Genomic DNA, 27,578 nt, shown 5'->3' with positions numbered 1-27,578 from the left:
CATATCAGATGTGTCTGCACAATATCCCAGTGACGTTTCGAAGTTTAAATACCACTCCCATTTATGGCTGGTGAAACAGAGATATGGACACTGGAATAAATTACTGCAAAATAAACTAGGGTGTGAATTTAAAGTGGTATCAAAAGTGTGTGCTCAAATTTATTCCAAGGTATGTATAAGGTAGTCTATATCCTGGTTTACAACAGGTAAAAGAATCTCTAGTCAATAATGCCACATTTATTGCAGGCTCAGGCCAACTAGTGTGCTACGTATGTTATAAAAATAACTTTCAACAGCATTCACCTGATAGTTCATTCATCTAAGAAAGGATACATTTCTACCCCAAAACTGTCCTCTGCATTCTTTACTAGGTAATCACTCTAAGCTCTTTCTGCACCCCTCCCCAAAGATTGTAGCATACATAGCTAAAATTACAAGCAAACTGCAAATTGCTAATAAAATATGGAGTTTTTATTGGGAGAGAAAGGTGATTCATACTTCCAGTTATTCGAATTTATTACCTAGTCTAATTTTCTCCAACAGATAAGGTCCAGATTTCCAAAAGAGTAGCAACAACCTGGCCTTCTGAAGATAAAACTTAATACACTGTCTTGCATTTTCCACAGAAAGATAATACTGTAACAGAAGATACAGCGAAAATAAGTATTTCTGAACAAGGAAACGACCTTTCAGAAGTATAACCCTACCTGAGTTGTGCTTTAAGTTCAGTAAACCTGGGTCGTCTACTAGGGTCGTATGCCCAGCACTTGGTCATAAGGCTGTAGAGGGTAGGAGGGCAGTTTGGAGGCATTGGGAGCCGCTCACCGTTCTCAATTCGCCCAATCACATCATTGTTCTTCACTCCCTGGAAGGGCTTTACCCCATGCATTAGGATCTCCCACATACACACACCTGAGAAATACAGACAAAAAATTTTCTCCAGTGTAAGCAACCAACAAAACCTGTTAAAAAAGAAACAACCCCCAATTCTGTACAGCCTAACAGTGCAATTTCTTCGAAAACATACAGCTAGGGAATCAGTTTTGACTTACCAGCCAGCAGCAGAGATGAGTGATGTGCAGTAGGATTACACACCCAGTATCAACCTGAACTACTTATGAGGAAGCATGACCCACAGCTGGCTCATGGCAGCCTGGCTTCACGTGTAACTACCTTTTACCTTTTGTAAATCAGAATGGTTGCTCATATTCAAATCTACTTTTTTATGAGGTAGCATGAGTTGTGTTTGCTTTTCCCTTTGACTAGTTCTAACTGGCTTGTTTCGACACCTTGAGCGTATTTTCACTTTGAGGGTGTTTTAACACTGGCACTGATCCAAATTTTTTGTGCTCAAACTATGTAATAAAACAGTTTCTGTTGAAACTGTGTTAAAAGCACAAAGGGAAAAATGGTCTGTCAGCTTAGGATTGGCCAGAGTGTTCCATTGACTTCATTCTTCTAACTCTGACTGTACTAGAGCTTCCTTCAAACTATTAAACCTGCTAAAATTCACATACCCTTTACTTAAAAACATTCAAATGTTATTCTGTAAAAAGGGTGAACTCTTTCTTGACTGCCCTGCTCTTGTTTTAAGTCTCATCATCTTTGTTCCTTTACACAGCCTATCTTTGCACTGTCCAGATCAGCAGTCTGGACAAAGTCTGAGCACCAATGATCACATTCATACACAAACTTGCATATTTAGGAGAAAAGGTCAAGGCTTCAGGACATTCCCATTTACCCTTATTTTACTCAGTTTCCGGTCATAATTCGTAAGCTAGCAGGAGACATGAAAGTCAAATTAAGTAAGAATCTAGCATTAAAGATCTGGAATAGGATATCACATAGGCTAATCTATGCTATAAGCAAGGAAATGGGCGTATCATCATAAAAGAAAAAGTGAGAATACAAAATAGAAACAGCAAGTAACAGTGGTATAACAGAAAGAAATCAGAGGGAAAAACAACAGTAAAAACATCACCTCATGACTATGACTTAATTTCCTCATACTTTCATTTCTGTCAGCTTCTCACTAGAGGCAAAAAGGCACATGTAACTTTAGGCTTACTGAGTAGAAAAAGGAAAGAAAAACACATAAATGGAAAATGTGCTGGAAGAAACCACATTTTCAGAATGTACAGTAAAAACAGTGCCAAGTATCTGGAAATTTTTCATGTACAGTAGTTAAAATGAAACATCGAACTTTTCTAACAGGACACTTAAGAAACCCCACCACTTAGTGTTCACTTACCAAACATCCACACATCACTAGCTGAGGTAAATCGTCGGAAGTTGATTGACTCTGGAGCCATCCATTTGATAGGTAATTTTCCTTTGGAAGCTACATGAAAGGCAAGACAAGGCAGGCTGTTATTCCTCCTGCTACTGAGCTCAAACAGATTTTGTTCTCGGTGAAGTAATTCATAAGCAAAACCCATCCCCAGTGAAGCACTTTATCAAACCTTGTGTTGCTGTCACTATCAAATATCACAAGAGATTTCTGTACTGTCTGACCAGCTCTGCTGGGAGCCCTCTATCTAGAAAGAAGAGCAGCACTTTCCTTAAGTATTCAGACTGACTGAGCTCCTTCAAGTTTTAAGTTAATTCTTATTTCGAGATGCAACTACTACAGTTAAGAAGGTACAGGCACCAGATCTCACACAGTCACAATATCACACCAAGGCAGTAGATGTTTTTATATGATTTATTAAAAAAGGGTAGGTTGTTTGGCCTTATATAAAGCAGAAAAAAGAATGAACAATAACAACAACAACAAAAAATCCCTAAACCTCCTAATAAAGCCCCCGACAACAAACTCCAAAAGCACAAGAAGAAATGATCATCAAAATTATACCCCCTCTCTTCTCAGCAATTAAAATAATGATATGTAGCTCACAGTGATATGGGACAAATGAAATGAGGAAACATAATGGGAGTATAAGGGGACAGATATAGGATATTTTAAAACATACAATGAAACTAGAAAAATATTGAAAATTGTATTTATGAATACACGGTTTCATAATATACACCAGATCTGAAATGCTAGTTTGGTACCCTACATGCAATCTCTATTCTGCTTTATTTCCCATCTATCAGGCACTGCAGGACACCTCACAGCTGCTGGAGTCACAGAAGATCAGTATTCCATCCAAAATGCAGGGAAAAGTAAGCTTTAAAGACTTTTTTTGCACTGCATCTCCCTAGTCCAGAGGCATCTGAAGTATGCAACGTATAAGGACAGCACAAACTCAAAATTTATCTGTAGGTAACCTTGAACTCATTTTAGGTTACCTGTGTTATGCCATGAATATTAACTCAAAAAGGCCTCATATGTGGGTAGTCTTCTAAAAATTACAAAGAAAGCACTATAAGCTTGTCCTAAAAAGCAGCATCTTACCTACATATGAATTTCCTACTTTTTGCAACTTAAATCAGACCTTGTGATTCTTCTTCTTAAGCACACCTGTAGGAATTTACTGCCATCTATTAAATTGTTGAATAGCTTGCCTTTTTATACAAATAAACCAGCTAGACTAAGTAAGCTGCTGAATTACTTTTGACAACAAACTCAGTATTTGTGAGAAGCAATTGTGTTCCAACTGCCCTGTGAGAAGGGTCTGGAGTATTACCTTTATAGTAAGTACTGTCCTCCATGTATCGGGATAAACCAAAGTCACCTAATTTCACACAGTCAGTGGCAGACACCAGCACATTTCTAGCAGCAATATCCCTGCCAAAGAGAGGAGACATTATTTCTAGTCATTTAAAACCATAAAGCGCTGAAATATCATTTGAAAACAATTATTAAACCCCAGAAGTAGCAGACTCCTTTGAAAGGACTGAATTATTTTTCACGTCATTGTTTGGGTGTGTCTGTACAGAAAAAGACAGTTATGTATTTGTCTACTGATGCTGAGAAGTTTGCAGAAATGCTGCAGTACAGTTGATCCTTGTAAGTAGTAACTGTTGTCTGAAAGTATAACTGTCAATGTAGTCATCAAAAGAAAAAGTTTTATTCTTCATCTATTTAAATATCTCAGGAGAACATTTTTTGTATGTTAGAACTGATGGAAAGAAGAAAATTTGCCTCCTGACCCTGCAAAGAAGGAACTGGTTTAAGATCTCAGTCCTGTAAGAGGCTTCCTAACAAGGAGAGCTCAGGTTTTAGTGACACCACAGGGATTACAAAAAGACTTAGGCATTTTTCTCTTGAAGTTTCTGAGGTGAGACAACCTGCCTTATTACGTGTCTGTTGATTCTGGATTTCAGCAGGCTTGACTAAGTATAGACAAATTTAACTTTGAGCACCAAACTAAACGAACTGCCCATTACAGGACAGTATGAGTAAGCTGTATCATAGAATCACAGAATGGTTTGGGGTGGAAGGGACATTAAAGATCATCTAGTACCAAACCCCTGCCACAGGCAAGGACACCTTCCACGAGACCAGGTTGCTCAAAGCCCCATCCAGCCTGGGCTTGAACACTGCCAGGGATGGGGCATCCACAGCTTCTCTGGGCAGTTCTTTTGAAATTTTATTCCTTGAGTTAAAAAAAACAGCTACTTGGCCAAAATCATAGAATTGCTTAGGCTGGATCATGGAGTCCAACCACTAACCTAACACTTTCTGTTTTCAATACTTCCAGGGATGGTGACTCAACTGCTTCCCTGGGAAGCCTGTTCCAATGCTTGATAACCCTTTTGGTGAAGAAATTTTCCCTAATATACAGTCTAAACCTCCCCTGGCACAACTTGAGGCCGTTTCCTCTTGTCCTATCACTTGCTACCTGGGAGAAGAGACCAACAGCCTCCTGCCTACAGCTTCCTGTCAGGGAGCTGTAGAGAGCCATAAGGTCTCCCCTGAGCCTCCTTTTCTCCAGGCTAAACAGCCCCAGGTCCCTCAGCCGCTCCTCACAAGACTTGTGCTCCAGACCCTTCACCAGCTTCACTGCCCTGCTCTGGACACGCTCCAGCACCTCAATGTCTTTCTTGAAGTGAGGGGCCCAAAACTGAACACAGTGTTTGAGGTTTGGCCTCACCAGTGCCAAGTAGTCCTGCTGGTCACACTTTCTGATGCAAGCCAGGATGCTATTGGCTTTCTTGGCCATCTGGGCCCATGGCTGGCTCCCTCTGCAGAGCCTTTCGGCCCTCAAGCAGATCAACACTCCCACCCAGCTTGGTGTCATCTGCAAACTCACTGAGAATGCACACGATCCCCTCGTCCAGATCACTGATAAAGATATTAAACAGGACAGGCCCCAATACTGAGCCCTGGGGAACACCACTTGTGACTGGTCACCAACTTGCTATAACTCCACTCACCCCCACTCTTTGGCCTCAGCCATCCAGCCAGTTTTTTACCCAGCGAAGAGTATGTCTGTCCAAGCCATGAGCAGCCAGTTGATACCCAAGTATCTGTAACAATCCTAAGGGCTTGTTATTTACAATGTTTTTATATACATATGTATATGTATACATACCTAATACTTATATATGTGTTTGTACGTACAATATATACAACATACATGTAGAACTGGAATGTATGTATTTAAACACAAATAAAACCTTCAAGTTCAAAATGAAATTGTACATGAAAATTGGAGTGCTGTGAACTTTTAATTGCATAATGTAAGAGGCTACAGCCAGTTTCATCTCCCTAGAAAGCTCATGTTCAAATTCAAGGGTGTAAAATTCAGAACACACCTAGAAGGAAATTTTGGTTCATTTTCTGGTTTAGCCAGTACTTATACTCTACAAATATTTTGCTTTCTTTGCTCTTTACCTAAGAAACTGGCTACCCCTTATTTTGCTTTTCTGTATTTGGATTTCGAAGATTACAGTTGACTCTCAGCTTTGAAAAAATACTGTAATCACAAAGCAGCAACTCAGCCAAAATCTGTTCTGATTAAAACCCAGCATCATCTCCTAGTCAATCTAGGAGCAGGCCAGCAGGTGTCACTCTTGAAAAGGGTGTCGTTTTGCTGACAGCATCTGAAAAAATGGCATATAATACAAAGTCTAACATAAAACAGTTCAGTGGATTTTAAGAGTTTGAAGTATTGCTGCTACACACTCTTTGTGTAAGTCAAGGAAAAGAAACACAAAAGGAAGGCTTCAAAGAATTGAACTATGTGTTGTAAATGTTTGTGGTCACTTGAGCTGATATTTCTAACAGCCAGACCGCTACCAAAACTCCGTTAATCTAGAACACCTCGTATAGAAATAAACATGTACATACATATAAAACAACTTACCTATGTACAAATCTTTTGCTCTCTAAGTAGGCAAGTGCTGTGCTAAGCTGGTAAGCATAGAGTATCAGAGAGGCCAGATCCAAGCTGTATTTTCTTACTTGTAAAAACGATCTCAACTTTTTGCAGAAAGAAGGAGAAATGGAAAGAAGTTAGGACAAAAAAATAACAAATTTGAACAAGGCATATCTCAATTTGTAAAGTTTACACAAGTATGAACGGACGTGTTCCCTTAAGACTGGATGAGAAAAGAAAACCACTTGCCTTGAAGAAATCTGACACGAGTTAATTTCAAGCAGTTTTTACTTCACAAAAACTTGTTAGCTAAACACATACAAAAAATTTTTGTACATTGCTTTCATGCTCCTTTTGAAGGGCATATGCTGCTGCTGTTCCAGAGCAAAGCACTCCTGGACTTTTCATGCATTCCTCCCTTGAGAACTGTGCATGGTTTTGGCCTAAATAATTTCAGAACAAAACAGTACATGGCCAATCCAAACACTGATTAGATCAATATTCTTTTGGAAGCATTTATTTTAATCTACATTTGCTAAAACAACTGGATTTAGCTCAGAGTAGCCAATATCAGTGCAGAATTTTTGTAAGCTATATTCCCAGTATAAAGCAGTTAGGACCTAATGGAAGGTGGCACTAGAGTCTCTTTATAAACTAAACCAAGGCTTTGAAAAGTGATTTGGGCACTGGAAATCTGTAATTTTTTTGACAGAAAATCACTGCTCTGCTACAGTTTTTTCTGCCCTTTTGTTTTTTCGTTGGTCTGTTTGGGGGTTTTTTTGACAACGTATTGCAGTTTGGTTATTACAATGACTATCTTAAAATGCAGTATGAAATACCACTTCAGCTCACATTTTCAGAAACACAGCTCAAAGAAAACAAACTGATCATAAAAACTGAGATCTAGTTTTGTGTAAACCATTCATCCAAAAGACATAATAATGAGGAAAGTCATCTTATCTAGGGTCTCTGCTGCAGAGACTGTACAGAAAAAAAACCTGTAAGAAATTCAGGTTTCCAAGGAAAAAGACAGTATTTACTCAGGAAGAATAAATGATGTACTACAATTTCACTTCTAGAAGGTATGCTTGAAAATGCTGTTTAAATGATATCACATTATCTTCATCTTGACACAGGTCAGGCTCTCACTCTGGAACAGCAATTGAATTCTCTGAAAAATATGACTAAATCACTTTGGTATGAACTGATGCAGTTCCTCAGCGGAGGAGTTAGGTCAAATGCTGCCACTCCTGTTTCTGAGTCCATAGTTCTACAAACAAGTAGAACTTCACGTTTGAAGAGAGTGTCTTTGCATTAGTAGTACTGTGAAGTGATTTTTTTTCGGTCTTTTGTAAAGGTATCTGTGAGCTATGAGAGAAGACCAAAGTTGTACAAGGATTTTTCCTACCTCCCCAAGTGTACAGAGTTCCATGATTATCCAGACTGGGTTTTCTGTAATAACTCCAATGAGCTTCACAATATGAGGATGATCAAACTGACGCATTGTTACTAACAGGAAAAGAAACAAGTTGGTGCATTACATAAAACCTTTTTTTAAAAAAAATAAAAATAAAAAAGTCAGTTAAGAAGCATTTAGTTTGTGACTGAAAAATACAATCACAGTTCTGCAGGAACTGAAACAACTATGTGCAAGGAATAACGTCTGGCCATTTAATCTTCTGTGGGCAGTATGAAACACTGCTTGCTTTAGTGGTACTATTCTCCACTCACAAAAAGTAAATTGCCGTGGAACGTGCAAGTCAAGTCAGGCTCTCTGGCTCTTCTGCCATGGTTGAGCATAACTTAACATAAAGCCCTATCAATCCAGTGCATGGCCCATTCACCTGTGCCTTACTACTGGAAGAGGAAGAATGAGAAAACAGCATATATAATTCAGTGTATGGGAAAAATGTGTGACAGTTTATGACAGATAAAAATCTCACTTCATCATTATATTTGCATCTCATTTTATTTTCCATGGACTTAATTTTCAGTCTCAGCAGTGCAGTCACATTGTATTTTAGGCAGTAAGACAGATCACAGAATGAGTTGGAGGGGACCTTAAAGATCATCTAATTCCAAAGCCCCATCCAACCCTGGCCTTCAACAATTCCAGCAATGGGGCATCCACAACTTCTCTGGCAACCTGTTCCAGTGTTTCACCACCCTCACAGTGAAGAATTTCTTCCTAGTATTGAATCTAAATCTACCCTCTTTTCAGTTTGAAACCATTACCCCTCACTGTATCACTACACATCCCGATAAAGAATTCCTCCCCATCTTTCCTGTAGGTGCCCTTTAAGTACTGGCAGGCTGTTGTAAGGTCTCCCCAGAGCCTTCTGTTCTCTAGGCTGAACAACCCCAGCTCTCTCAGCGTGTCCTCATAAGGGGAGATGCTCCAGCCCTCATGACCTTCATGGTCCTCCTCTGGATCTGCTTAAGCAGGTCCATGTCTTTCTTATGCTGGAGGCTCCAGAGCTGAACACAGTTCTCCAGGTGGAGTCTCACGAAAGCAGAGCAGAGGAGGAAAATCACCTTCCTTGACCTGCTGGTCACACTTCTTGGGATGCAGCCCAGGATGCAATTGGCTTTCTGGGCTGCAAGCACACATTGCTGGCTCATTCGGTTTTAATCTACCAGTGCCCCTAAGTCCTTCTCTGCAGGGCTGCTCTCAATCCATTGATGACCCAGCCTGTATCCATGTTTGGGATTGCCCTGATCCATGCCCTTGCTGAACTTCAGCAACTTCACACTGGCCCACCTCCCAAGCCTGTCAGGAGCCTTCTGGATGGCATTCCTTCCCTCTAGAGTATCAGCCACACCACTCAGCTTAGTGTGATCTGCAAACCTGCTGAGTTTCAATCCCACTGTTCATGTCCCCGACAAAGATGTTAAACAATACTGGTGAAGGGCCTAGAGAAAAAGTCTTGTGAGGAGCAGCTGAGAGAAATGGGGTTGTTTAGCCTGGAGAAAAGGAGGCTCAGGGGGTAGAGACGTTATTGCTCTCTACAGCTGCCTGAAAGGACGTTGTAGTGAAGTGGGTCTTGGTCTCTTCTCCCAAGTGACAAGGCAAGAGGAAACAGCCTCAAGTCGCACCAGGGGAGGTTTAGATTGGATATTAGAAAAAGTAATATCCAATATCCCTTCACCAAAAGGGTTATCAAGCATTGGAACAGGCTGCCCAGGGAAGTAGTTGAGTCACCATCCCTGAAGGTAATTAAATGATGGGTAGATATGGTGCTTAGGGACACAGTTTAGCACTGGACTTACTGCTGGGTTAACGGTTGGACTCAACAACTTTTCCAACCCAAATGATTCTATGATCCCAGTACAGACCCCTGAGGGACATCACTCATCACTGGTCTCCATGCGGACATTGAGCTGTTGACCGCAACTCTTTGAATGTGACCATCCAATCAATTCCTTACCCACCGAGTGGTCCACGCATCAAATCTCTGTGTCTCTGTTTTAGAGACAAAGATGTGCAGGACAGTATCAAATTCTTTGCACAAGTCCAGGTAGATGGCATCAGCTGCTCTTCCCTTATCCACCAATGCTGTAAACCCATCACAGAAGGACACCACATTTGTCAGGCACGATTCGCTCCTAGTATAGCCATGTTGGCTGTCGCCAATCATCTTGCTGTTTTCCGTCTGCCTTAACGTAGCTTCCAGGAGGATATGCTCCATGATCTTTCCTGGCACACAGATGAGACTGACCCACTTGCAGCTCCCTGTCTTTTCCTTTTCCCCTCTTGTTAAAAATGGGGAACCCCATTTTTTAAAAGGGTTATGTTTGCCCTTTTCCATTTACTGGGAACTTCACCAGTCTGCCATGACTTTTCAGATATGAAGGGTAGTGTCTTAGCAACTTCACCTGTCAGTTCCCTCAGATGTATTTCATCAGATCCCATGGACTTGGGCACATTCAGGTTTCTTAGATGGCCTTGAACTTGATGTTCTGTGGCAGGCAGTACTTCTCCCAGCCCCTGCCTCTGGATTCTGTCAACTGGGTGGCATAGCTAGAGCACTTGCCAGTGAAGACTGAGGCAAATTGAATACCTCAGCTGTAGCCAGCTCTCCCATTCTGCTTATCAGGGGGGTACATCTTCCTTTTTTGTCCTATGTACCTTAAGAAACCCTTCTTTATATTTTTCATGTTCCTAGCCAAGTTCAGCTCCAGCTGTGCCTTCACCTTCATTATCCCCTCCCCTGCACCCTCAGGCAATATCCCTATCATCTCCCCAGGATGTATGCCTCTGCCTCCACTGCCTATGCATTTTCATTTCGTATTTTAGTTTGGTCCTGATTTAGCCAAAGTTGGCCTCCTACCTCCCCTGCCCAACTTCTTGCACATTGGCATTGAGAGGTCTTGCGCCCTAAGAAAAATGCCTTTACATACTTCTCATTTGCTCCTTTGCCTCTGAGGGCAGATTCCTAAAGGATCCCATGCATTTGCACCCTGAACAGGTGAAAGTTTGCCTTTCTGAGGTTTAGCGACCTGAATCTACTTTTTACCCATTTGGAACCCGAGAAGATTGAGAATTCCACAAGAGCATGATCACGGCAGCCAAGGCTATCTCCTATCTTGACCCCTCTGGGAAGTTCTTCCGCATTAGTGAGCAACAGGTTCAGCAGTGCCTCTCCTCTGGTCAGGCTCTCCATCACCTGTACTAGGAAGCTCTCCTCAATGCACTCTAGTAGTTTCCTGGACTGCTTGCAACTTTGCTGTCACTTTTCCAGCAGATGTCCAGGTGGGTGAACTCTCCTATCCCAATCAGGGACTGTGAGCACAATGCTTCCTGCAGCTGAAAAAGGAACTCTTCATCAACCTCTTCTTGATCAGGTAGCCTATAGTAGAGACCAACCACAGAGTTTCCTCCCCTGGCTTGGTCTCTAATTTACACCCATAAGCTCCTGACCTGTGCATAACTGTTCTTCAAAGATAGCTCCATGCAATCAATCCCATTTTTGGCATAGAGGGCAACTCCTCCAGCTCTCCGTCCTTGCCTGTCCCTTCTGAATGATTTATAGCCATCAATCACAGCACTCCAATTGTGCGATTCATCCCACCATCAGGTAGTAGTTGTCTTCGATATAAACAGTGGCTACTGGCTCCTCCTGTTTGTTTCCCATGCCGCATGCATTGGTAGAGAGGCACTTCAGCTGGGCTATGGGCCACATCCCCTTTTTTACAAGATCTTGCTCTAATTCCCTTGAGGCAATTCACAGGTGCTTCCCTGTTGCTTTCTAATGCCTCAGCAGTCCCTGACTCTTCTTGAGTGCTTAGAGCCCCATCCACTTCCCCTGCTAAATCTAGTTTAAAGTTCTGTTTGTAAGTCCAACCAGCTTATTGTTTGCCCAAGACACCCTTGCCCCACTTGGTCAATTAAGCCCTGTCCGCTGCCCACAGGCCCCGTTGCTCCAAGGTATGCCAAAGATGGCAGAAGCTGAGATGCCGAGTGCAGCACCAGCTATGCAGCCATTCACTCATTCGTCTCCTTTTCCTCAACACCCTTCTCTGACTGGGAGGATACAGGAGAACACCACCTGTGCTCCTGATCCCTTTAACATCATTCTGAGGCACATAAAGCATCTTTTGGTATTTCTGAGTTGCCCTGACCCTACTTGGAACAATAGGAATGGGTGAATGTCTGCATGCTTTGCCAGGCTCCGCAGCCTCTCCATGACATTATGGACGCAAGCTCCCAGCAGGCAGCAAACTTCTCCAGAGATATTGCCTGGGCAACAAACGGGTGCTTTGGTGCCTCTCAGCAAGAAGCCTCCAATTACTAACACACTACATACTTTTCTGGTGGCGCCAGTACTAATGGGGGGGTGATCAGACAAATTTTGCACATTGGTCCTTCCTGGGTCTTGCCCATTGCACTCTCTCTCTTCATTCTCCAGCCCCAGGGCATCATACCTGTTATGTAGGGGCATTTCACCAGGAAGGGGAAGATTCCTCCTCCTGCCCTGAGCAGAGATGAGAGTCATCTGCTTTGTCTTGCGAGTTGGTTCAGTCTGTCACCTCAGGGTTTGAAGCAAGTTTACCTCCCTGTTGCCCAGCTTGTGACAGTGCACAATACCACACATTGATCTCTTGTTCAGATGTCCGGATACTGCGCTGCCTGTTAAAACTCCTCTTGTAACATGGCCACTTGCTTGAAGAGTTCCTCCAGCTGAGCATGCCTGCACCCATGACATCCACCTCTGATTCTGGATCCTAAGGGGACTTCCAGGTTCTGGGTTTGGGAAGCTCTTTCAGTTCCTGGGGTGTCAGTCTGGGTGTAGGTGTCCACACAGGGAGGTTTTATCACTTACACCTGCGTTTCAGTTACAGCTTTGTAGTTGTGGTGGGTGCAAACAATTTTATATCAACAGAAGGCTATCTCTGTTCTGCTCCCAGAGTAATTACGCTGCCCTCCCTGGGTGCCCCTTCATGCAAACTGCCGCGCCTGGTCCTGTTTGCCCACCCTGGTCACTAGTGCCTTTTACAGGTGCAGGGGCTGGCTGCAGTTGCTTCTGGCCTCACCCAAGCCTTCTCAGCCACGCTCACAGCAGCTGCCGGCTCCTGGCGGCTCTCTCCGTGCTGGCACAGAGCTAACTGCCCCAGCTACTGAGTGCTAGTGGTGGTTACATCACGTTTAAATCTTGTGCTTAAATCTCTTGCTCCTGGCCCTGCCCAGGTCTTCTCAGCTGCTGTGGCATGAGCTGCAGGCTCCTGGTGGGTACCTCTGCTCCCCTGAGGTTCCCCCAGTTCAGGAATCCCCGCCGTGCACCAAGCCGGAGTGCCCCACTGCCGATTGTGCCTGCACTGGAGCGGCTCACCTCGGTGACTGAGTCAGTGCTAATAACGCTTTGGGGAGATGTATTTGGTAGGTTAAATGAAACATCAGTCCTCTGATTAAGTTATTCCCTTCCAACACACACACAACAAATATCCTTAATTTAATCTTGACAAACATCCTTAATTTAATCTACAGTTGTAGTGTCAAGAGAAAGACAGAGAAATCACCAAACTGGAAAGTCTGTTTCAGTTTGCCTAAAATTAGGCAACAATAAAAACCATTATATTTTGGCTTTTGATTAATCACAAGCTGAAACCAGCAGGTGTTTCTGGATTCCTGCTGTGATGTGCTCTGAATTCTGCTTCTGTGCACTGGTACACAGCAGCTGTATAACCAACACATATTGCAACACCAGAAATCCCAAGAAAAATCCTTGGCCATCCAGTACTGTTTGTAAGACCTAATGTTATCATAGTTTAGTAACATATTTTCCTGCAAAGACACGTATATGGTCAAACTTAAGAGAACATATTCCTTAAAATATTCACATGATCTGAGTAATGCAGAAAAAAAAATTAATAAAACACACATCCCTATCAATGACATAGCTTAACACATTAACAAAAAGGAATAACTAATGTGGTGAAATATCAAACGGGCCAAAATAACTGCTAAAATGCTATACAGAATTGAAGCTAGATTCCCAAGTCACTCAATTCCCCTCCTCCCTTTTGAAGTAAATGGAATTTGAGACAGGGATGCTATTTCTGACACCTTAAAAAAGTATGCATTAGTAAGTCTCAGTAAATAATGTGTATATTCCAAACAAACCCCAATTATTCAGCTTTAGGGTTCTCTTGTGCTAATCTAATTCTATGCAATTTACAGTGCTTCATAACATGGCAATGTTGCTTCATTGATGTAACAATGAAGCAGGAATACAGTTTTAATTATCAAAGCAACAGAAAGACAACACAAATAGTTGTATATCGTATTGCCTTACCAGTTTTAAACACAAAATACTACATTGTTGGAAAGCATTTCCCAGACATTAATTCAATCAATGTTAGCTAACAAACTCACAAATTCAGAAAGGTAGTAGTTACTGTATCATTTTGCCACCCAGCTTCTAGAGGTAAGAGGAATGAACTACTTGCAGAAAGGAGCTATTTACCAAAAAGCCAGTGAAAGATCAATAAAAATCTCTCCCCCCCCCCCCCCCAAGCATATACAAACGCATTAATAGTAATATGCTGCTATGCAAAAGCACACAAGAATGAAGACACAGGTGCTGCTTGTAAAACACTTTAATCTACTTTTTATTCTGAGGTGTTCCTCTTTGTGAGAATCAATATTAAATCTCAGCATTGAAAACTCTATCACAAGTAAACAACTGAACCTCTTAAGTATTTAAATATTCCTAATATTAAAATATCAGAAAATATTTTTTTAAATTCGGTGAAATAATCTCTCCAGATACTGGATTTGGGCCTTTTGGAAAGGCAGTATCTTCTGAGAGAGTTTGTAATCTGAACACAAACAAGAGAAAGGTAAAAGATGGGAAACAGAATTAACAAAAAAAAAAAAGGCAAAACTATTAAATCGAAATTGAAAAGCACTATTTATCTGTCTACTATGTTGGCACTTCCTAATCTGTCAAGCTCAAAGCATAATAAGGAGCATTCAATGAGCAATTATTTTCTACATTGTTAAGAGACAGAAGCCTACCTTTGACTGCTAAGTTATTACTATAAGCAATGGTATTTACTTTTTCAACAGCTAGAAGTGTAATGGAAAAAATTATAGTAATTTAGGAAAAATCTGACATCCAAAAGTATGCCATTAGCTATGAACATAGATTTTCTGAACAATTAGAAAAGTCCTTGAACAAAAGAACAGTGAATAAAAGTATGGTCTAACATCTGGCCAGAACCAAATAATTTATTGGTACCATACCAGAACCTTTGTGACATTTATCAATATACAGCAGCAGATGATCATAGGCAAAAATTGCGGCCTAAGTCTCCTATCTTAATTTGCTTACAAACCAAATAGTAGAGAAATCAGTAACTACAACATTCTTCTAGAACTTTTCATTACTATTCATCTCAACAAAAAGCCTTCCTCCATGTATAAGATGTACCATTTAGGGGATGCAGTATTTGTGGGCAATTATTTAGAAAACTGTTTTATTCTATCATCATTTTTAATTCTGAATTTTCAAAACAGATCTCTCTCTGACATAACATTTTTAGCCATTTTGTTAACAATCACCTGACCTTGTAAAGAGATACACTGGAAAAAAATGCTAGGATTTTTTTTTAATGCATTATGGGGAAATAAGGAAATAGAGGATCAGATCTCTAATATTCCAAAACTGGTTCTGAAGCCCTACAGGAGTCAGACATCACTGCTTGATTTAGAAAATCAAAGAACCCACATATAATCATATACACGGGCAATGCAAGGATGTAAAGCAGTCTTCCTGGCACATATTGCTGGAGAGGAAAAGGTCATGCTATATATTAATAAAATATTTATATTAGTATCAGATGTTTCTGGCACAGATAGCTGCAGTCTTTGCAAAGACCAGTTACAGGAGCTAACCCAAAAGGAGTTATTTGAATACTCACAGGCTTCTTGTAAAAATTTTTCTCTAACGCTGTCTGAGGTGCAGTTTTTACATGTTTTGATTGCAACAGCCATAGCTGGATTTTCCTGGAAGACATTATTGAGAAATAACTGAAATACAGTTCACGAAAAGCTAAGTCCTTTAAAATTCTAGCAAAACTGCTTTAGAGAAAATTACTGTCAACGAAAATATCTTTAGTTAAGAAATTAAATTTTGAAAGTTTCCATGTTCAAATATTATTACAATCAAGACATCTAGTGTACAACATTTACATCTAACGCACCCAGGAAATATTTAATCTGTTTTAAACTGTTACATCGTACAAAAATTATGACAAAAGGCAGTAAGTTTAACTGATACTGTAAACATTTTGCATTACTGAGGATGGTAAACTCTTGACAGTATTTAGCAAAAGCAGAAGAAACAAGTAGATATATGCCTAAACCCCACACTTGGCTTATGCAAGCAAGCCACCTGGAAAGCCAAATAAGGGACTATTTGTGGCTCTTACAGAGCACAGACTAGCTCAAAGATTTTGAATTCAAACTACAAAGGGAAGTAAACCAAAGGTTTTACATGTTAGCTTCGCAATCAGTTATATTAGGTGTTTAAAACCAAGTTAAACAACACGTATTTAACATCAGAAACAGATTTTGCCACCTCATTGCTTATCCTCTGAATACTGAAAAATGAGAAGCACTGAGACAGCCCAAAGGAGCCCTCTTAGCTCAGGCGGCATCTTTCACCTTCTCTTGCTTTGGTGTGTTTTTTAAATACCCTTTCCATAAATTACAGCCAGCCCAGAGCTGCTTTCCATAAATTACAGCCAGCCCAGCAAGTGCTTTTCTCCTGAGTAGCTTTAAGTGTTCAGGCTTCCCTAGTATTCAGAATGCCACGGCTTAGAAAATGGTACTTTTACAACACAGTGTATCTTCACAGTAACATGCAGTGCTCAGATGTCATCACTCATACAAGTTTTTAACAGGTTGAAAACACCTGAAGTGTTTTAAAATTAAGCTTCTACATTAGGTATAGGTCTGCTCAAGGACTAGTATATGCCTGCCTTCCAACGGGGAAATTGGGAATTGTGCACTGTTTAAACGGGAAGATTACAAATGCATCTTTCCTTGAAAGGCTGCAGGGTTGATGATGTGTGTCCTCAGTTTTTAAGGCCAGTGAGAGCTGAAGATTCACAGAGTTATGTTCTGTGTCTGCTCATACTTGCTCTATTTTTAATCTGTTTTTATAGACAAACATTATCAGAATCATAGTATTTGCATTTTGCAGGCTTAAATGTCTACACTTCCTAAGTTACTCACGACATAGCTCTTCAAGTTGACTTTTCAGGAATATATTGATTAAAACCTTTTCTCATACATAAACATGTCCATAAACTGACTGAAAAACTGGTGGTAAATTAAGATGATTTTATTCCCTTCTGAAATCAGGATTCAATAATCAACACCGGATGAAACCTCTGGAGGCCTGCAAGACCAATCCTGCTCCTGGTGTTACAGATGAAGTTTTTGAAACATCTCATAACCAACATCAGCACCAAAAGGAAGAGTTTCAGTGTCTGCAACCAGCAAAGGCCCCAGACATTTTCCAAAATTAATACAGGAAAAGGCCTTGTTATCAGGGTTTTGCTGATCTTTTGTTTCCGAATAAGGAGACAAAACAGTGAGGATACATCAGACTGGCAAGAGTTTGTGTATTGAACAGCAAACACTATTTTAAATGACGCATTTAGATTAAACCCACAGAAAATCAAGCTTTGAACAGTCTTATTTGAATTGTGTATGTCTGAGCAAAAGGATCCTGTATGTATACATACATTTCCCATTCAGTATCCTATAAATATAGGCTGGTTCTTCTATTTCAGGAATACCTAAGCAGTAAGCAGCATTCAAGAAGAGGTGGATGCTGCACAGTCACTAGGAATAAGAACTTTACAAGTGGAGTAACAGGGATAAACATGATTTTTCAGACTCAAATTTGAGCTAGCAGAACAAGAGGCCAGAAATCTCCCCTGTAATTTTGCATGCAAGATGAATGATGAATATATACAAGGATGGAAATACAATCACTTTTCTGTAACTAATCTTTTATCTGTTGTAAGATTTCTTCCAAAAGTCCAAGTTACACTTGTGATTAGTACATTAAATTTTAATGACAATATCTTCCTGTTTTTCCCTTCACATATTCAAGTGTCTTAAATGTAGTAAAATTTTATTAATAAAAGTAATCATCAGGCTGACATTTAAAAACCTCATACTAGACACACGATGACTGAATAAAAATCTGTTTTCCAAATCAAGAAGGGATAGAGACAGCAATTTCAAAACAATAGTCCCTAAGAAAAGGGGTTGTTAATTGGTTTTACAGAGAACTGTATTTATCCACTGTGTCCCAAGTTCAGTGAAACATTACTCCCCAAATACTCCTCTTAACTTGGACAGGATTAAATTAAAAACAAGAATATCCCTTGATGCAAAGTGTATCAGATCTGCTTTTCTAAAAGAAGGTGTAAGAACAGACTTCAAACTTGTCTGAAAAGGATAACATGTATCTTTATTTATCTACTTAAATATTGCATTAAGGATTTATTTATATAACCCACCTAGCCCAGGATGCTAACCAGCTGTTTCTGAAGTTAGAACTATATGCTTGTCCACATGAATTATTATGTCACCTATCAAAAATCCAGACAATTTCTTTTCACATGAGAAATCAATCTTCATTTTACACTTGTAGAATTAGTTTATTATAAGCTTGAAATTGGTTGAAACTAAATAATTTTTCAGCTTTCTCTTGCTTTTTCCCCACAAACTTAATTCCTTTGGGGCTGCAGTCTAGAAAAAACAAATAAGCACCAGCCTAAATTAAACAGGTCCCACCAACTTCACTGGTTTCACTGAGGTGACTCGTGCATTGGGGTTTTGCTGGATCAGTGTCCAAGTATTTTGTATCTTTTCTTTCAGGAAGAAGTAGAAACTTTATTGTACAAGCCTCCTTGTGAAAGACAGTGAAATGGTCATTGGAGAAACAGACACATTTGTTAAACATTATTGTCACTCTGCTATAGGCTACTGCCCTTCCAGCAGAACAGACTAATATTTCTTCTCTGTATTTCAGCACAGATGTTAGATTAGTTTATCCTGACACAGTTGCCAGCTTTTGCACTGAATGCTGAACTCAAGTCAGACCGAACATAATAAACAGTTTTGAGCTTTGGAAACGGTTCTAAAGCATTGAATGCTCAATAAGGGAGTATGATCAGAGGGACATGAGCTTACCGTGCTTGGACACACTCAAAATGAAGAAGAGAGTGTATGGCTGGGGTTAAAAGCAATGACTTCTAATTCCGCCTCAGCCAGTGGCTTTGGTATGGTCCTGAATAATTTATTTGGCTTTTTGGATTCCTTTCACAATCTAAAAAAAATGGGGATATAGGAGCAGAGAAACTGCTCTGGAGCTAGTTTTCTACTTATCTGAAACATGGGAAATACTCTCTGTGTGCTGATTATTCTGAAAAATAAATCACAAAGTCAATATTTTTTTTTGTTTTGGAAGACTCAGACCACGACATCCAAGGAATACATTTATTTTTTATCGTACTTTTTAACTAGAAAGTTTTTATTGTTTGTTTAGTTTTATTTCAGAAGTGAGGCTTACCGGACTCATGTAAACTCCTTGGTGTACATCTCCAAACTGTCCTTCACCAATGCAGCGCCCCAGTTCAATTCTCTCCCTTTGAATTTCATAATCTCTGGCTATAAGAATATAATGCACTTAAAGTATTAAATTTCTGATGAAAGGCAAAGAAATGATCCACAAGATACAAAATTCAAAGTAAGTCACTCAAATGTCTCACATATGAATAACTACAATTAACGTTTACTGCACACCAACCTATACAAATGCTGTATATACACAGTGGAAACCTCTTAAACAAACGTTTGAGCCAAAGCAATGAAAAAGGAATTGTGAAATCTAATTTGCTAAATCAACTACTATGCATTATTTATATTTCAATGCAATAGACATAATTGAATCTTGCTTAATTATAGCTAGTAAAAGACAAAGAACACTAATAAGCCTAGGGCAATACCAATGCTACTAAATACAGCCTTAGAACAAATCCCTTCAGATGTTTAAGAGAACTCCACTATGTGGTATTTTAGATTTTGGAACCATCAAATGAGCCCAGAGAATTTTTAAAGAGGTAACTGCACGAAAAAATACAGAAGCAAGAGCTTTGCAAATAAAAGATAAAATGAAAGAGCAAAATTTTGAGTGCACTACACCTCTCCGTGTGTAATTGAGGTAAAATTGATATGTTTCATAGAGTTATGCAATTTTGTTAACTTTGTGGTTTAACAGACTGAGAATATTACTGATAAAAAATGGCTCAGTACTTCAGCAAAACATTTAATCAATTGCAATTGAATTACTTCATTTGCAATTTGCTTTCTAGCAGACATGAAAAAATATTTCAGCAATAGCAGAAAAGCATGTACAGTATATGTTTTCACCTCTACTTGTAGCATTGAGAGGAAAAAAATCTGAACAACCAGCTTAGGACTTCATGACTGATGATTCTGACTTCATTAACACTACAGAAATTATGTCATCTAGAGCTGGATAACAAAGTGATAAATACCTTTTTCATTTCTTTTTTTAAGTACTGCATTTTCCTCTTTAAAATCCCAAAGCTAACTGGTTTAACTATAAATAAATAATGTTTATTAAATGAAAGTGAATAGTAAACTTAAAAATTCCACATCATTCCAAATTGCAAGCATACAGGGATGGGTAAAGGGTCTCCTGTTACCTTCATCTATTCCATAGCTTTCTGCAGTGCAATTAAGAGAAAAATCAAATGCTTACTTAGATAAAGCTTCTTAAAATCAAGACAAGGACAAACATTTTTCAATATTTTTTTAAAATGAAGAAATATACTGATGCAATTTTAAGTTTACATTAGCAGAAGTCACAGGTCTGTTCTTGTGATCTTTACTGACTCAGTCCTTTGAGAGCTGAACACTTGAGTCCACTTCAATCCAGCAAAGCACTTAATGAATTTCACTTCCTGTAACAGCCCACCTCATGGGCTTTGAATTGAAGGTATACTTAAGCGTTCAGCATCATCCAGGGCTGGGCCTACAAGTAATTACTTCCATGAGAATTCAAATGTAAAATCAGGGAAAAGAAAAGATTCACACAAAGTTAATATGTTAACAAAAAATAAAGGATATAATTTATCACAGTACTTTTTTATCTTGCAATTATTTTAGTAGAATCATGTAGTGACTTACTGCAAGACATTCAAAACACATTGTTTATTTCTGGAAAACATATATTCTTGCTTTTCAAATATTTATGTTCAAATATATATGTTTTTCAAAACATATATTCTTGCTTTTCAAATATTTTCCACAGTAGTGGAAACACTGAAGTGATCATGAAACCTTCCTGCCACATGGTAAACTTGAGAAATCCTTACATACATTCATGGTTCTTCAGCAGAACATGGTACCAGTTCAGCACCATCCTCCTCCTCTTATACCAACCAAACTCAACATTTTGGCAGGTCTATGCATCAACGGATTGTCTACTTCTAGAGAAATCCGTAGTTGCCAAAATGCAACTGTAATTTCACAGACACAACTTTTAAAATCAGAATACTACATTTTCATGTTAAATTAGTTAACCTGGACTGTTTAAGATTCAGAATATATATTAAAAATGCCATAAGACAAAATCCTTGTGGTGGCTAAAGCATCTTTTTTTATGACTTCAAAGATGAAGACTCAGAAAAACTTTGAATTTTTATTTTTGTTTCAGAAGTCTTTCATCTTTAACAAAATTGCATGTGGTACAGTTGACTTTCCTCTATCACAGAATTCGACAGCAGCAAGTTTGTCATAGAGCAAAGGTGAGATACCATTAAGACAGCAATACACAGAAGCTTTTCAAATTGTTTGCTCTATCAGAGAAATCTTATGCATTCTTTCTTTAAGCACTGTGTTCAGTATCACAAAAAAAAAAATAATCTACATTTTGAGCTGTAAAAGGAATTTCACTGTGAAGTCACTGACAGCAGCAAAACAGAAATTGGTTTTATTTCCTTCAAAACCTTAACTTGAAAAACACTGAATCTATGAGTTTTCAAAACACAACATATATTTTCTTTGCACACATATTACTTAAGGCTGAAATAAAAGATTTAGTCCCTGCTAAACCAATGAAGTTTTCAGATAGAAAAGTTCCCAAGTTAACTACCATACTTACTTGATGGCATTGTGTAAGTATCTTCTTCATCTATAATCTCTGCATAGTCATCTGTCTCTGTAAAGGGAGGAATTCAAGAGTTTCGGGAAAAGCAGATGAAAATAATTCTCCAGAACAATATCTCAAATTTATCAAGGCTGATATGTGACAACCCCCAACTTCAACATTACTGGGACGTATTTACAACAGCATGAATAAAACTTGCTCATGCATAATTTATGGTATGATAATGACCTCCGTGCCAATTATACTACATCACATAGATGCATTCAACAAGGAAAAAAAGGAAGACTCATTTGTATTCAAAAAAGTTCAAGTTCCATAATTGAAACCCATCTAAACTGTTGACTTAAAACGAAAAATCTTTTTAACAGCAAATTCCATTGCAGTAAGGAGAAAACATTATTAACAGATTAAACTGCTTCACCTTCAATAAAGTGTGAATAATAGTTTCCTAGTTTTTTGTCAAACAGGCAGAACAGACAGTAAAGAGTTCCAGGGCAGCATCTACCTCTACTATCAGTGTGGCAAGGCGAGCTATTTTCCATAGTCTTCTACAGCATAAAGGTCTTTTAAACCACACTCTTGCCTTACATCCATTTTTCCTGCATTAGCCTCAATTTTCCTTGTTTAGTGGATATTCACCACCAGCTTTGCTGTCAAGAATCAACATCTCATAGACAGCGTTTGAAAACAAGCAGTTCGAGAAAAAAATCCGAAAAATGACAGTGTATGTCTTCCTCTGTTTAAAACTTAGGACTTCTACATCTTATCTGTTCTCAAAATGATTTAAATAGTGTCAAGTCATATCAGAAGGTCCTTCTCTTGCTCTAAAGAACTTCTAGTGTGTGTAGGCAATTTCCTAATGGTCAGATAAATCCCTCCAGGGGTTACAAAACCAGTCTACAACAGTGAGACAATTTTTCACCTCAAGGCTGTTAAATTCTACTCACCAATTTTGAATGCATAGAGAAGTTCTCAAAATTGAACAATTTCAACTCCAGTATGCAGTTTTCATGGTTCGTTTCAGGTGATCACACATTGGGCCTCTGAAAGGCATTTTTTACTCCCCTTTTTCCCCATCTGCCCTGGAGCATACGTATATCCCTACGCCTCCCTGGCACCATTTCTAGAGGTATGGTTTCTGAATAGTGAATGGGACAAAGCCACAGTGAGAGTGGAAAGAAGGATGGGATGAGGATCCCTTCTGGCAGCAGCCTTCAGTTCAACCAACTAAAGCCAACTCTGAAACCAGAGCAAGGCTCATAAATACACACATACATAGTGTAACAAGAGGCTTGCTTTTCAGACAGACTGATTATTCAACGATTAGGCAACTACAGGTTGCCTATAACCTTTGAAGTTCAACACACTTCAATGAGTAAACGTAGTTTTACGATCCTAACTTTGTATTATTTAAATAAGTTAAAGCTATTTTTCTTTCAAACTCCTGTAGGAATATATTGTGTCTTGTAAAAACAGAATCAGGAAATTCTATACCATTTAAATTTTTGCTAGGCAATTTCTATTTAGGACACAGCAAAACAGAGTCACTCAATGAAAATTCAATGAATTACGAAGACAGTGCAAAATTCTAAACAGGCAGCATACTCCAGAGGACTAATCTCTTTCTTGGTATGTTTTTTCCTCCCTACATTGTAAACTAACGTTTTTTGTAGAAAATAAGCCCTGGTTTGATCTAAGAAGTAAGCATCCGTTTAAAGGAAATCATTAGTGTGATACCAACGTAATGGGGATAAATCACTTTGCTTCCTTGTAATATTGTGGTAACATGTTTTTTAACTTTTAAGTGCAGTATGTATCAATTATTGTTACAAGCTAGTACTTGAGGATACCAGAATTCTTAATCTATGTAAAAAAAACCGGACTGAATGAGACATTATTATAAACATATGTGAGAAGAATTTTAGAAGTTAGGAAACTACAACTGGTCTTTAAAAAACCAAAACACCTGTCACACTAGATTATTGAACAGTGCTTATGAAATGTGATAAACGGCTGGGCTTGTTCATCTCTATTTTAAATTAATGAAGTTAATTCATAATAAAAGCAGTATCAGAACACTGCAGAGCACTTTACATGGTTTTGATACATCGCCCTAAACGGTCCTGAAACCAAAAGGGTCTTCAGTAGCCAATTCAAATACATTACATGTATGCACTTAGCTAAAGAAGTACTTCTTGTTACACATTTAACACTCTGGACAGGAATATATAATAAGAATTCAGAAAATAACTCCTATACATGCCTGGTATTGTTTCTGGGAATTAGAGGAAAATTCAATGAAGGCATTAACACTGACTTGCTCCAAGCATTCTGCAACAAAGGTAACTGACCTCTCTCACGAGCAGTCCTTACATCATGACTATAGAGTCACATACTGTGAGACTATTACCAAGTCTGCTAAGAGCAACTATGTATGCTAAGAGAGAGTTCAGAACCTATGTGGAGTCTAAAGCAAAACTCAGCTAGACAAGGCTCTCCAGGCTGCTTTACAAGGAATAATATGTCTCAAGAGCTAAACACTCACAACAAAGCAGCAATTCCAGGAGACGGTCTATCTCTGAGGCCCTTGACAAGTCTGGAAAAACTAAGATTTAAAAATGGGGCTCATTACTGCTGCTCTCTCACACATTTTAAAACCAGCAATGAACCTCTTCACCTGTTGGGTCAACCCCAGATTCTTCTAGATGGAAAAACAAATAGGTCACTTTTCCAAAAGAAAACTGTTGGTGGTACAGGTGACTGAGCCAATCTGAGCTTTACTAAATCTGAATGCATTTATTAAACAGTAGGAAAACACATCCAAGAATATTACATCCGTAATAGCTAATCCATGATGTTAATCACCTGTTCAAAATTTCCCTTTTCATGATTTTTTTTCCCATTTATCAGCACCCACAATTTATAAAAGAAGGCAAGCATTAATAAAAAGATGTAGAGGGTTTGTATCTGAAATACAACTTCTGAATTTAGGACAGTACAAATGTCCTTTGAGTTTTTCATGTTTAAGAAAAGAGAGAAAATTGGGGTACTATTATCTTTGATTTATATTTGAAGGAGAGAAATGAGATGAAAAGCTAGACACCCCCTTTACATTTTACTGAACGGAAGGCCACAAGACATTATACTGCTTTTTATGCTGTTTCAGTACCTCCTACTTGTAAGAATAAAAGCCATGAACTGCTACTACTCATAGTGTATTTTTTTTCAACATCAGATGGAATCCTTTAGAGAAATTGCTAAAAATCTCTTTAAAAAAAAAATAAAACCAAACCCCAACTTGTTTTTGCAGGATAGCAAGACAGTATTTTCGAGGAAAAAAATCCACTTACAAAGTCTGGAGAAGTTAAATATTTCAAAGTAGATTTAAAAATTTTGAAGAAAAACATTAAAATCTGTATCTAAAATTAGTAGTTTGAGTAGCTAAAGCCTGGTTATTTCATGTATTTAATCTACATTGTCTTGTACGGCTTCTTTTTATGCAAGGAGCAGTAGTGGACTACAAAGCACTTTGATGCTACCATGCCTATAAAGCATTACTTAGTAGAGTCATTTCTCACAGGTTACATCCATCAATCCCACTCACTGACCAAAAAAATTCTGTGATATCACCATTTCAATCAAACTGAATGGACACTCTTGCAAACCTAATAAACCTTTGCATCATGCCCGAAGTCTCATTGCAAACACATGCAATACCCCATCCCTGTATGTCTGAAATAGTTTTTAATTTTTCAATTCCAGTTCAGCATAAGTGTTAGTTGCACAGCCTGTAAAGTGTAGTATTTATTGGCTAATGTCCAAAGCACACTGCTTTTTAATACTAAAAGCTGTATAAAATTTATTACTGAAATGTGCATTAAGTGGTGTATGGATATAAGAGTTGCATATTGCACGTTAGTTAACACACAGACTAGAAAACATATTACCGTCCCCACTAATTTCATCTGCAGATCCAGGTGGCATGCAAGGAGAGAGAAAAACAGAGGGGGAGAGAGAAGGGACAGAGAAGGGGGAGGGGAAAATATACTATTAAATTCATGAGTAATCCAAAAGTATTCAGACTGTAGTTATCTTATATACCTGACTCAAGAGAAACCAGAAAAAAAGCAGAATTTAAGACTTCTCACCTAAAACCCAAGGGACAAAGATACAATCTAAGAAGCCTGTATGATGAAACAGAGTTAATGACTTTCAAACACAAATGTAAACAAAAATTAAATTTGGGAGTGGAACTAGTTATTTTAATGCATTATTAAGAAACGCCATTTTCTGGTTTTATTCAATACTTAACTACAAAATAGATACCCTGCAGCCAGATGAGTCAGTTCAATTTCACTTTGCACATACGCTTATGACTTTGGATAACATAGAGTTGGTGTGACCCTTTCAAAGGAAATGCACTCCTGTGCTGTCATGAAGACATCAGTAAGAAATGGAACCATCTAAGTATTAATTATACAGAGCATATCCCAGTTATACAAAGCTGAAATTTAAACAAGTGGCAAACGGAGCAACTCTACTAGGAAGATGTTCAAATGAGCACCGTATTCTGCACGTACTGTAGCGGCCCTATTGCACACCAATACCCACAGCACAAGCCGATGCACTTTAGACACGATCTATAAATAAAAGGAAAATGTGCATTGATGTTATAAAAGTAATGCACTTATTACTCCAATTCTTCTTACCCCTAACAAAGCCAAACTGGTCCAGACCAAGTGCTGAACCAGTCAGTAAGCAGCCAAAAGCATCGCTGTATTCAATATTTAATTCAAAGTGATCTCAGCTGATGCTTATTGTTGCTATTCTATTTCATTCATAAGCATGCTGTATCAGGGGTCCAAGAATGAAGTCATAATATATTAACAAAAAACCCATGGTAGACAGGGGCTGAGTAGCTATACAAATGAAATCATTCATATGTTTTTATTAGTAAGATGCTTAAAAACAAGTCCCACATAAAAATGGGGACCAGCAAGCTTGTGACACTGTGAAAATCCAATTCAATAGGAGGAAAGGGCTAGCAGAAATGTAATGAAATTATTCTTGGAACTCTGTTTATCTGGGACTAAAGTAGTTTAAAAACAGTAACTGAGTTAGTATATTCAGCTTTTGGGTTAATAAGGCAGCCTATACAAAGAGCAGTGCAGTACCCTTAGGCGGCGACTCATGGGAACAGAAGACGAAAGGGAGAAAGCGTCTAGCTTTCTTTACTTTATGCTGACAGTGACTGACTCCTTTACAAAGAGGCAAGAAAAGGAAAGAGAAAAACAGAAACAAATTATTTGGAAATAAAAGAAAAGAGACTGGAGAGAACATCTACAATGAATGAACATAAAAGTAAAGGTTTACATTACAATTCTGTATATGCAAATGGATATACCAATGTTGTTGAAACTCTAAAGCATGTTTGGTATTTTCCTTCAAATTCCTTTCTCCAACAAAGTTATTCTCAGTTCAATTTTTAAAAGTGAGACTAGAGTCTATTAAAAAGTCAGCTTTCACCAACTATATATACCATCCTTTGGCAACGCAGAGAGCACTGTCTATCCCAGAAGCATAACCT

At 38.7% G+C, this 27,578-nt stretch overlaps 1 protein-coding gene across 17 annotated transcripts in view; it reads right to left on the bottom strand.

Moving 5' to 3' along the window:
- Positions 1 to 27,578, bottom strand: part of PTK2 (protein tyrosine kinase 2) — a 223,846-nt gene that overhangs the window by 32,634 nt on the left and 163,634 nt on the right. For 7 of the 17 annotated variants that reach the window (XM_037381990.1, XM_037381994.1, XM_037381991.1 and 4 more), the window contains 11 exons: positions 27,166 to 27,249; positions 25,939 to 25,956; positions 21,986 to 22,042; positions 20,526 to 20,546; positions 19,367 to 19,464; positions 15,693 to 15,777; positions 7,678 to 7,778; positions 6,258 to 6,373; positions 3,633 to 3,733; positions 2,252 to 2,341; positions 708 to 912 (listed from right to left, as the gene is read on the bottom strand). In XM_037381990.1, the coding sequence (XP_037237887.1) occupies positions 708 to 912; positions 2,252 to 2,341; positions 3,633 to 3,733; positions 6,258 to 6,373; positions 7,678 to 7,778; positions 15,693 to 15,777; positions 19,367 to 19,464; positions 20,526 to 20,546; positions 21,986 to 22,042; positions 25,939 to 25,956; positions 27,166 to 27,249 (976 nt within the window). Of the gene's footprint in view, positions 1 to 707; positions 913 to 2,251; positions 2,342 to 3,632; positions 3,734 to 6,257; positions 6,374 to 7,677; positions 7,779 to 15,692; positions 15,778 to 19,366; positions 19,465 to 20,525; positions 20,547 to 21,985; positions 22,043 to 25,938; positions 25,957 to 27,165; positions 27,250 to 27,578 lie in introns of those variants that run through there. The other 10 variants (XM_037381980.1, XM_037381981.1, XM_037381982.1 and 7 more) reach the window with 6 other exon arrangements.

The sequence above is a fragment of the Falco rusticolus genome, chromosome 3, assembly GCF_015220075.1.
Source record: "Falco rusticolus isolate bFalRus1 chromosome 3, bFalRus1.pri, whole genome shotgun sequence".
In the NCBI taxonomy this organism is placed as follows: domain Eukaryota; kingdom Metazoa; phylum Chordata; class Aves; order Falconiformes; family Falconidae; genus Falco; species Falco rusticolus.
The sequence above is the reverse complement of the archived record's forward strand: the minus strand, read 5'-3'. Positions and strand labels throughout refer to the sequence as shown.